This window comes from Cucumis sativus, chromosome 5, assembly GCF_000004075.3.
Source record: "Cucumis sativus cultivar 9930 chromosome 5, Cucumber_9930_V3, whole genome shotgun sequence".
In the NCBI taxonomy this organism is placed as follows: domain Eukaryota; kingdom Viridiplantae; phylum Streptophyta; class Magnoliopsida; order Cucurbitales; family Cucurbitaceae; genus Cucumis; species Cucumis sativus.
The window spans coordinates 23,749,989-23,762,352 of NC_026659.2; the positions used below are offsets into that span (position 1 = coordinate 23,749,989).

Consider the following 12,364-nt stretch of genomic DNA (forward strand, 5'->3'; position numbering starts at 1 on the left):
GAATGGATAAATTTTTTTTTAATTCATTCATTCATCTTTTTTCTCAAAGGGGTCTTCTCCAAATCCCTATATATATCTTGTACCTGCCTGTTAAGCAATTTCCCTTGATTTCTTCTCCATTGTGTGTTCAATTAACTAGAGGGTCAAACATTGATTTCCCCAACAAAATCAAATTCATGCTTTTCAATTTCTATAATCCAAAACCCAACCTAATTATTTGGTTAAACTACACACATAAACCTTTTTTTAAAAAAATTATAATCTCTAAATTTTTAAATGTTTTATATTCTTCAAATTTGTTTAAAACTACTAGTCTATACATTAGTTCCAAATTGATATCATATACATATACAACAACTATTTTTAAGTCCTTATGATAGTACTTGTGCAATGATGACGTTGCTATAACGATAAATAGCTAGTAGCAATGATATCTTGGTATGATATATATAGTTTTAAATAGTATCATGTTCACTTCTAATACTTTAGTCATTAGTATTTGGTTAAATTTCAACTTTAATTCTTTTTTTCATAAATTAATCAAACTCGAATAGACAAATACCACTGTATATATATATAAGATATGGATGTGACCTAAAGTGAAATGTTTGTTAGTATTAAAACTAAAATCTCATGTAGAATGATTTTGTTTTAGAATTATAAATTTTTTTAAATACTTTAGTAATATTAGCCTAGAGAAAATAAAAAGAAATTAATAATCTTTTCTAAAATAAAATTTCTTTAGGTATGGTTGGTTGAACTCGATTGCATTGAACCGAGAAAAATAAGTGTTTTTTTAAAAAATTAATTTTTATTTACTTTTTTTATAAAAAAGAATTGTTTAAAACACCATTCAAATATTATTTATAAGAAAGGTTTACAATCGCTTTAATTATTTTTTAAAATGATTTATTTTTAAAATTAAATACTTGAAAATGTATTCTAAATTCACTTTTAAAAAAATAATTGATTTTTAAAATTAAATACTTGAAAATGTATTCTAAATTCACTTTTAAATTTATAAGACCATAATATTTTTTTTTGTCTGTAATATGTTCTAAACTAACTACTCTTTTTCTTCAAAATTTAGCGTAGATTTTAAAACAATATTCAAAACAACATAACTATACACAAATCAAAAGTGTTTATAAACTTAATTTAAGTAGATAACAATAACAGTAAATTTTTATTCAAATCACACATTTTTTACTATATTTTCATAAGAATTTGATATTGATGTATAAAATGAATCGACATCAATGCATACTTTTAACAAAAAAAAAATATTTACCCATGTCTAATCGACATGCCAACATTGAATTTTTTTTTTTAACATCATTATTTAAAACCTTGGTAAATTCATAAGAACATCAATTAGTAATCCAATTCACTCTAATTTGTTTAAGTGAACATGTTTCAATTCATAATATATATGCTAGTGATGAATGCATGCATTTCATCACTTTCTTAATTATACTAAAAATAACCAGCCAAATGATTTAAAGCCCTAGTTTTCTATGTTTAGAACGGATTGATGTATGGGAAAATTTGTGCTTCTTTGTAGGCCTTCTCTGCTTTTAAAGGGGGAGGGATACTGTCCTTGTAGTTTTGGATTTAGTTTCTATTTGAACCAAAACTTTAAAAATGTTACACCTTTTTATTCTTTAAATTTTGAGTTTGATTTCAATTTAATCTTCTTAATTTTGAGATGTATTATCCTTCCTAGTTTAATTTTATTTCAATTTGATTCTAAATTTTTAAATTTTATACTCTCAACCTTTATTTTTCCCTAAAGACTCAAATAGATCTTAAACATATACCATGTATTATCTTCTGTATATAATAAAGAAAAAATAAACTCTACCCCCAAGTGTGTTTGGCCTTCTTCTTAGGCGTCCAAAAATTTAGTAACTAAAAGAGTTAATTATTTTTCAAATTTATTTCTTTTTAATATAATAGGAATATTGTGTAATAGAATTTCTTTTCCTTTTTTACTTTTTTTAGAAAGGAAAAGGGTCAAGAAACGAATTTAAATTCGTGTGTGGACTCTATAGCCTCTTAAAGTGAATGTGAGTATTCTTAGTTTTTTTTAATGTTGGATTCTAAATACACTTTACCTACCACATTAACAATATCTTCAAAGCTCGTCTCTATGTATAAATTTCTAAAAAATATTAAATATAAAATTAAAGGGTGGTTGTTAGACGATATAAATATGAAATTTCATGAGTTAAACTTGTAATTTTTAATCTAAATAAAAGAATTATTTAAAAAGAGAGTGAGAAACCATTATTTAATAGGGCTTAGAAGGATGGACTTTGAAAATACAATATTTGGAACAATAATTTAATGTGTATTAAGAAGCTAGCATGAACCCTAATTCAAGGAAGAAAATTAGTGAATGTGCCAAATCTCATATTTTGGACTATTATGAGACCATTTTCACATGCAATAATCTCGTAGTTAGGATTTTAGGATTAGGGTTTTATATTAATTAAAATTTAAAAAGTAATTTCCTATATATCCTTTTCACACAAAAATGTGGACTCCATTTCTCGAGCTTTTGACCTTTGTTGAAGATTGAGTCATCAAAAACATAAAATTATTTTTAATCGAAATAAAATTAGTACTTTTCAATCAATTTTTATTTTTATTATTTCTTTCTTTCTTTAAAAAAAGAAAAGATCAAAATGAATCTCATTTACCAACATAATCTTCTGGAAATTAGGTCAGCTTCCACGTGAAAGAACATTCTTCTATGATGGTGTTGCCTATTTAAAAGAAGTTATATTAATTGTCATTTTCTTAATTACTTTGTGTTTAAACTCTAGAGGGAGAGAGAAACAGAATTTAATTCCTATATCCAAAAGAAGAATAAAAAACACAATAATTTGGGAAATGCTTGGAAGAATTGTAGTGCTTCAATGTATAATTGAAATCATGTTTCCAATTTGTATACGAGGCCTAGTTTGTTTATGTGCTATAATTTTCTTTCTACGTTAAAAGTGATATTGACGTGAACTCTCTATATCAAAAAGGTAGAAGGTTCATTTTTCACTCAATATAAAATTGTTAGACGTGATTAAAACAATTCCAAACTATTAATCATACAATTTTTGCTGAGTAAAATTATTACAATCACGCAACAATTTCTCCCACACCCATTAAAGGCCATTTTCTCCACTTTTAAAATAGAGAATTAAATAAAATTAGTCTACTCAAGTATAAATTGTACATCCAATTAAAACAATATAAAGGTAGAAGGTATAAATTTATATTGGATTAGTAGGTGAAATCCGAACACATCTCATACTATGTGAATACATTATTAGCACCCTTAGCAATTAGCATCATCCATAAAAGATATATCACTAAGCATGAATGGAGTACAAAGATCAGTCCATCCGGTTAGAGATAAGCTCAAAAAGGAAGCAGAAATCATAAATTATAGAGCATGAAGATTAATGGCAAACATGAGGGGAGCTATAGTCTATGAAAAGATTGTTCCTGTGAGCTGCTAAGAATGCCTAATGGATTAAGATACAAATATGACTTACTATATATAGATTAAGCCACACCCGTTCAGGATTATTAATACACATTTATAAGAATAATGTTTAGCAACAAATTTTTAATTTAAATAAATTAAAAAACACATGTAACAAGAAATAATATTTGATGTTTACATTTATATTTCCACTTTTAAAAAATTAAAATATTCAGTCAACTTTATTCAATTTTAGTTTCTATACAATTTTACCTCGTACTTTTGATAAATTTTAAATTTAGACGTCAATATAAGTTTAATTTATTGATTATTTTCTAAATTAAAAAAAAAGGAAATTTTTGTTATTCAACAAGTTTACTATAAATTTTGAGAATATATACGTATGGTATTTGCATAAAAATTATTATTATCTACTAAATTAGAATTATAGAGATTAAAATTGAACAAATTTCTAGATATGAAGAGAGTATTTTAACGTAAAAAAGATTGATATTATTTAAAAGTTCTTGTTTTATTATATCTTTGGGTAAAACATGGCGTATATAATTTTTCATTTTTCTTTTTTTAACTAATGAGAAATTATTAAACCTTCTTCAAATATTTATAAATATAACAAAATTTTAGAATTTATTAATGATAAATTTGGGTAGAGTTTTAAAATAAGTTTATAAAAATGTATGAATGTCTATCATTAATATATTCTAAATAATTTTATTACATTTTGTAAGTATTTTGATTTATTTTTGTATTTGTTTATTTATTTATTTTTTCTATGTTTTGAATTAAGCTTACCAAAGTTTATAAAACAAAATAACTCACTAACAAACTAATATAAAGGTATCAACTTACCCACAACATAGGTTCATACAAAGCTTAATTATAACCCAACTCTACACAACTTAAATCATGACATATTTCTTTGAATTGTCAATTACTTAATTTTACCATACTATCAATTACAAATATATTAAGTGAATAAAATATCAATTATCATCGTAAAAATTTGATTGTTTGACTATATCCACATCCTTACAATTGTTTAACTCAAAAAAAGTTATGAGATAGAACCTCGTACTATCAAATTTAACATGGTATTAGAGCCCACCAAAACCCAGACGGGTATTCTGTCCAAGATAGGTGAATCCAAAAGTGGCACCATCTTGAAAAGGCATATTGAAGAAGTTGAGAGTCTCACATTGGAAAACCCAAGAAAACTCATACTCCATATAAGATAAATGAGTTACTCCTCTCATAACCAATTGGTTTTGAGATGAAACCTCATACTATCAAATTTTACAGAAATTACTAATTAAAGAAAGTGAGAAAACATATAAACAAATAATACAAAACTTGATACACATAGATATATGGATGGTTTAATTTACTAACAATTTACTATAGGTAATTAACATGAGATAATACATATTACAAATGCCCCTCTAGAGTTAGAGGACTCATGTATAGCACACTCCTCCAAACCATGAACCAAACTCTAAGTCTCTAAATGTGTGTATGGTGAGACTTATTTGTTTGGTTCATTAGAAGGGATAGGTATAAAAAATTTAAAACATTTCAACACGAGATTTGCATAGTCATCAAACAAACATATAGCCATGTTGAAGAATGGGACTCCAAGCAAAGGTAACAAAAAAGAGAGGCAATTTTAATGAAGGATGGAAGACATGTTGAGTTCATGTTTGATTAAAAAAATTTAGGGTTTGGAGAAAGAAAAAACAACCAAAACAATCAATGTCAAGGCCCTTCCACAAGACCCATGTGATGTTGTTATTCAGTGGGCTTTGTAAGAATTTATTCCAAATGTTCGGTTGGGAGGGAGTTGAGAACAAATCCACCATTAAAACTCATCCATTCTTGTTGTTGGAAGTATATACTTAGAGGGTTTTGATTATTCATTATTATTTTAGAGACATGGCTGATTTGATTGTCTTCTTTAACACCTTCAAAAATAGTTTTTCTTTCTTTTAATTTTCTTTCTTATTTTTTGCTTTTAGTACCCTTTGTGTGTATATATGTATTATATATAAAGAAACATTAATGATCCAAACCGTGTATCCGTACACAATTTGTCAATACTCTGTTGATTTGTAGGTTTTCAAAATAATTACAACTAAACTTTCTCTACTTTCCTCCCTTCTTCCATTACAACCAAGGGGCCTTCTTGTTTGCAAGAAAACTTAAAACTCTAACAATCACAATATCACATGTCTACCCATAACGAGCTTAGGGATACAAAAAAAACTTTCCAACATTGTCCCATTTTCTCAATAATGTCCATGCATGTATTATTGTTTCGGACAACAAACCTCGATCACGGGCATACCTCTTCTCTATTAATCGATATGAAATTGTCAACTTTAAACATAAGTTCTCATGATGGTCTCGTATCAATAGAGATGATTATTGGCGTACAAACATAGATTTTTCTTCAAATAATCATTCATTTATTCTCCTCACCAACTTCAACAAGAGTCTAACTCTTATCCAGCCCTAGTTCTTTTTTTTTTAATGCATGTAAGTGTTAAGTCAAAAGCATGAATTTGACATATACTACTTGTTAAGGAACTACATAAATTAAACTTCATATATCTTTGATATATATAATCCCCTCGTGTGTTTGTTTTTAGCCTAGTCTTATTCATTAAAAGGTCTTATATCACACATAATCAATAGGGGTAGTTTATCTTTGCTTATAAACTCTTGTAATCTATCATTGATCTAGCCAATGTGTAACCTTCGTCGCATTCCCATTCGATATCTATGTTTTTTTAGGAAGAAAAAAGAAATGTCATTCGATACCACGGGAGTTATACGTTGAAGAAGAACACTTAAGTGCATTTCAAATTACTTCTCCATTTTTTTTCATCTCTTCTTAACTTAATAAGATGTACAAAGATTGGTGCATCAAGTAAACACTATTTGTAGCTTAATTTTTTTTTCTACTCACTTAAGTAATAGTATTATTATATAAATATAATTCCTCTCTTTTAAGAATAGTACATACTAAAAAGTATCAAGAAAAACTTGTTTCATATCCGACATGTAAGATCATTTCAAAATTTTCTTTTGCATTATTATTATTATTCTTGTTGTTATTCTTTTTTATCAATAGCAAGAGGGGCCTAATTCTCAGAAGAGGATCATATAACTTAATTCTAGCAACGACAAGAACATATGGTGTCGTAGGACAATGTGTCAAAGAGTAATCCTTGACCTTATTCCTAATATGTTTTTGACTCTTTGGTCCTTATCTTTGGCCCCTTCTCTAATCTAAAATAACATAAGAAATAGCTATTCAAATCATATGCAATTTGATGATATATATATATAATATATAAATGTTCATTATCTAACTTTAGTGGAATTAATTTTTCTTATATATCATAATTTCTCTGAAGAGATCATCCCCTTCTAATGCAAACATTTAGGTAGGTATTGAAGGACCCTTGTGTTTTGTGATGAACAGTTGCTAAAACATATGATTTGATGGGTTTCTTTGGGTTCTCTAGATGATGATCAATATTTTCCAAACAAGTTAGGTTTTAGTTTATTACATTATGTGTTTTAATTTTACTATAGCGGTCGAGACTTTTAAGAAAGAAGGTCTCCTTGAGCTAAAGCGGTTGAGACTTTTAAGAGGGAAGGTCTCCTTGAGCTAAAGCTTTGACATTAATTTGAATTAGGTTTAAAGTATAGTTATTTTTTACAATTAAAATGAGCACAACTCAACTGACATAAAATTTATACTATCAACTTCGAGATTAAAAGTTTAATTCTCTCCATCTACTTATTTTTTAATCTATTTATATATATACTAATTTTATTCTCATGTATACCCTTCTCAAGACACTTATCCGTTGGTAAGAGTAAGATAGTAATTGTTAGGGACAGAATTGGTAAGTATGATGAAGCTAGAAGCTAGAAGCCTAGAACATTTTCATTGCCCAAAATCAATCTCATAAAATTGGGCTTATTTGTGCATTGATGGGCTTATTTGTTATCGTTATCTCCAAAATCAAACGACTTTGTAGGTCACGTCTTGTTAAAAGCCCAGGAATGGCTCCAAGAATTGGGTTTATTATGGGCCAATATTAAAGAACAGGGATAAAAGCCCAATAATGGCCCGAAAATGTTGGCAAATGGCCCATTTCAGAAATTACATTCTATCCATATTTTTAAATTTATTTTGTGTTTTTGTGATATCTCAAACGTTTAAGTAATTTTAAATTGTTATCCTCCCTACATATTTATAAATATTTATATTTAAAAAAATCTAAACACCATCCCCTCCCTGCCTATACCTAAATATTTGTATTTGAAAAATAAAAAAAATATATTTTGTAAGATTTAGAGTTTAGTTTCTTTTTAGTGTTTAGGTTTCAAAATGGTACACATTTAGATTTTTATGTTTTGATCGTGGTTTCATTTTAATCCTTAAGTTTTCAAACGTTAAAATCAACCTTTAAAATTTGAGTTTTGTTTTAATTTTGTTTCTAGGTTTGAATATATATATATATATTTTTATCAATTGTTCATTAAATAGTCACGTCTAAATTAAACGTTAATGAAAATAGTTTATTAAACAATTTAAAAGAATTATGAAAAAGAAAAATAAGATTTAGTTTCAATGAAAAATGGTAAAATTTAATTAATTATTTAAATTTATTAAGATACAATGGAGAATGAGCATAAATGATAAAAAATCAAGGTTAAAAATGTAAATATTAAGATAAAATATGTTTGAGTAAAATTATAATATTTTGAAATATAAAAGCTAAATTGGAATCAAACTCAAATGTTTAAAAAGGTAGGATGGTAAATAAAAACCAAACCCAAAAATTAGAAAGCAAAATATTAGTTTTCTCGTAAATTTATATAACATTTTGATGAATGGTAATTAGAGCAATGTATTTATGATAGACTCTAATATACAATCCAATACTAAACTCCTACCAGTCTACCACTTATAACGGTGTTACAAATTTGTTTTAGAAAGAATTTAATCATATGTATATACACGTATATATTGGTATTCGAAGTTTGATTTGAGTGCTTTCCTTTGGTTGATTGATATTATTTAAAAAGAAATAGAAATACCTCTCTCTCTCCTTTCTTCTCTAAATCTTAATCATATTTTAGAGAAACTTCAAAAGATGGGGTTGTGGTGAGAAGGTGTTGGTAGAATTACCATAAACATTAGTCCCCAAGTTTTTCTAATAACACTTTATCCTTTCTATTTGTATAACTTACTATTTTTTTTTACATAAAAACTAATAAATAAGTTAAGAAAATTCACCATCGTTTGTACATTAAAAATAAAAAAAGAAATAGTAAGTTATAATTATTAGTTCATTTCTAGCTAGCATTCTTCAACAAGCTTGCGACGGCTGCCGCAATTGGAGGGCGGACAAAACCACCTTCGACGGCATCGCAGTCGCAGTGGTGGCGGTCTGATCAGCAACAGTGTTCTTACTGGAAATTATACGTTCACACCGGGGACATATGGTTATAGTAGACCTCATCAAGAGGGGCGGGTGTCGATTGTGTCGTGAGACAACGGCAGGGGGAGCAACCTTGATGGCTCTTAGCTCCTCCAGTTCCCACTGCAACCGACGGTTTTGCTCCGTTAATGATCCAAAACATCTCTTCATATATTCGCATTCCAACTCGGTTTGCTTCAGTTTGCTCCTACAAAAGGATAAAAATTAAGTCTAAATTTTAAAAAGGACTATTTTCAAATATAGCAAATCAAAATACTTACAAAATAAAAATATAAAAATATATATATTTAATATTTGTAAATATATTCAAGAAATGTTGTGATTTAAATTAAATAAAATTTCTTCCAAAAAATGAAAAATGAAATTATTAAAAAAATTCAATCAAACTAGATGTGTATGTTTGCTGGAGAAAATATATTCCATAACTTGGTGATTCTTTTTTTAAAACAAAAGTGGTTTACTTTTTATTTTTCTATTTTACAACAGTGAAAAGAAAAAAATAAATGGTTATAGTCTGAAAGCAACAAAATAATTTTATGTCCATTTGTTTGTTTATTTTTTTTGGGTTCTAATAAAAGGCTTAAACATATCCATATTTTGTTAAAAGAAAAACAATATCTTAAAAATAATAATAATAATAATAAAATTATTTTCTGTCGTTTATTTGATTTAGAAATGAATAAAAAAGTAAAAACCTGGCCCTACGATTCTGAAACCAAACTTCAACTTGTCTTGGCTTCAGCTTCAACTCCATAGCCAAACCTTCCTTTTGCTTCTGAAAAAACAAACATTTGTTCCCTTTATATAAATAAACACACGCACGATTAACTAACAAAATGTGTGTCAACTTCAAACTTTGATGTTTCATCCCTTCAACCTACATAAATATTATATATATTTTCTAAAAAGGATACTAGAAGTCGAGAGATCGGTAGGCGCGCTCATATATTTCAATTAGGTTCACACTCTTTTAGTACTCTGTCACACCCCTTTAACCTATGTATTTTCAGGAAAAGAAAACGAAAAAATAAAGATGATTTTGCTCACAGGGTTTAATGTATGATTGAGCCTAAAGCTTTCTTCAAGAAGGCGGGACTGATCTTTCGACAGACGAAGCTTCTTCCTTGGTTGAGTACCTCCATTATTATTAATGGAGCTTTCTTCTTCCCCCTCTTCCACGCTCGGCCCCCTCGCCCAATCTTCTTCTGCTTCTCCCTCCGCGGGTACTCGGTTCATGTCCAATTCTCTCACTACACAAACTCTCACTTTCACTTTAATCAACATGCAATAGCATGACAAATCTAAACCTAGCTTAAGTGTTTTAGACGTCCGACCAAATACTTTTTAAAAAGATTATCCCTACCTAACATTTTTTAAACTTACAAAAAAAAATCATTAAAGTGAGGATATATATACATAGACACCCACATAGCACTGTGATGGAAAAAGTGGAGATTGAATCAATTTCTCATACTCGGGGGTTGTAACCTAATCAAGATATTGTTATAAATTACAGAGGTATTGAAACACAAGAAGAATTAAGGATGGAACGAAAATGATATTGTGAAGCCTGAAAAATGTGGAAAACAAGGTTGGTTTGAAAGCTGTGAGAACTGATTGAGTTTGTTATAACAAAAAAAATAGTCTCAAAATGATCAGTCAAGAATGGAATTTGTATTACATTACAAATCCATTCCAAAACTATCCCCAAACAACTTCGTAATGTCTTAATCATTACTGAATTTGTTGATGCATGAAAATGGAGAGCTTACCGAACAAAGGACGAGTGGTCAGTGGTGAAGAAGAAAAGCCAGGCATGGAAATGGAGAGATCCAAGTTGGATGAATTGATAGGATCAAAAAATGCCATGGGAAGTTGAAGAGGAAGAAGAAGAAGAAGAAGAAGAAGAAAGAAAGGGAAAGAATTATTTATTTGTAAAAGAGTGAGTTGAAGAAAGGGTCATATATATGTACACACACACCAAAAAAGAAAAAGAGAAAAAAGAATACATATGTATTAGAGAGTTTGAGAGTTGGGTTAGGGTTGGATTGACTAGGGCAGTCAAAGTCAAAGGATTGAGGGGGGAAAGAGTTCCATTGGATGGAAGACACGTGTGAAAATAAAAGGAGGAGATTAATTTTGGTTGAAGGGAAAGGGAAAAACAAAAAGTTGGGCTTCAAATTTGGTTGTCGGTTAAAATAAACAAAAAGTCAGCTGGAGAAATCATTGGGTGTTGCTCCTAAAACCTAATACTCCCTGGACCCTTTTTCTCCACCCTTTCATTTCTAACTCTCATCTATATTTCCTCTTTTTCCATATATATATATATAGAAGAACTTATTGTTTGTGAGTTAAGTTTTCGACTCAATTTTAATTTAATATGGTGTTACACTATATTGAGAGTATACTATGTTCAATCATCTCAAGAGGTTGATGATATACATAATTAAATTTATTCTTCACTCATCAACTTAAGTTTTTGAGTACTTAAACATAATTTTTTTTTTTACTTAAAACTTACTTTCATCTAAATTTAATTTTCAAAATTTTAAAATTTTGTGGTGAATGAGTATGGAGATGAGAAAGTCATCAGTAACACTAAGTTCTAATATACATGTTAATATGTTAAAGGTTATATTATATATACAAATTAATAATGTTCCTAACATTTAATTTTTTTTCTTCTTGAAAAGTCTAAAATCTGAATTATGATTTTATTAAGTAATATTTTCAAATATGAAAAAAATTTCTTTAACGTAGAAATTAAAAAAAGAATTATATTTATAAATATTATTAATAATTTTACTATTTAAAACAATCTCCTTAGATTAATTATAATTGTTTTAATTATTAAGTAAATGTCGGTGTGATTGCTAATTTAAGCATAATCCAATTGATAAATCGTTTATTAATCATCATTTTGATGATCACATTGAGTAGATATATATTTGATGTGATATGTCTAGTATAAGATAAATTTGAGTTGAATGTTTATGTAATATAACAAACAAACTTTTTTTGTGAAAACATTTAATCCCAAAATGTTGATTCATGTTTGATATGTTTCAAAGTTGATGAACATGATGATTGATAGATAGCCCACTAGTTGAAAATTGGATTAATTTAGGTTTGTTTCTCAACATTCCACTAATTGATTGTCACATAATAATATTATTAAAGTTCATACAAATTATATAGGTATCAAAAATTTAATCTACTTCTCTTTTTCTTTAGGCAACTTTCTTTTTCTTTTCTCAATACAACAATTATAAAATAAAAACCAAACTTTCAAGTTCTAGAAAAATTAAAATTCTGATTAATATTAGCAATCTTTTAT

General features: G+C 27.8%; 1 protein-coding gene across 1 annotated transcript; it reads right to left on the reverse strand.

The window, feature by feature from the left end:
- Positions 1-8,639: 8,639 nt before the first annotated feature.
- On the reverse strand, positions 8,640-11,194 carry LOC101206325 (homeobox-leucine zipper protein HOX3). Its single transcript, XM_011657166.2, has 4 exons — positions 10,800-11,194; positions 10,075-10,277; positions 9,723-9,802; positions 8,640-9,214 (listed from the first exon to the last, which is right to left on the reverse strand). Exons 1-4 carry the CDS (start codon positions 10,894-10,896, stop codon positions 8,896-8,898), a joined length of 699 nt encoding a protein of 232 aa, XP_011655468.1. The 5' UTR covers positions 10,897-11,194; the 3' UTR covers positions 8,640-8,895.
- Between the last annotated feature and the right edge of the window lie 1,170 nt (positions 11,195-12,364).

Excerpts from the sequence above, each read along its gene's own strand:
- LOC101206325 (XM_011657166.2), bottom strand. The coding sequence starts at position 10,896 with ATGGCATTTTTTGATCCTATCAATTCATCCAACTTGGATCTCTCCATT. Across the intron at positions 10,278-10,799 it reads GACCACTCGTCCTTTGTTCG|TGAGAGAATTGGACATGAAC; the intron begins GTAAGCTCTCCA and ends GAGTTTGTGTAG. Across the intron at positions 9,803-10,074 it reads TCAATCATACATTAAACCCT|AAGCAAAAGGAAGGTTTGGC; the intron begins GTGAGCAAAATC and ends TTGTTTTTTCAG.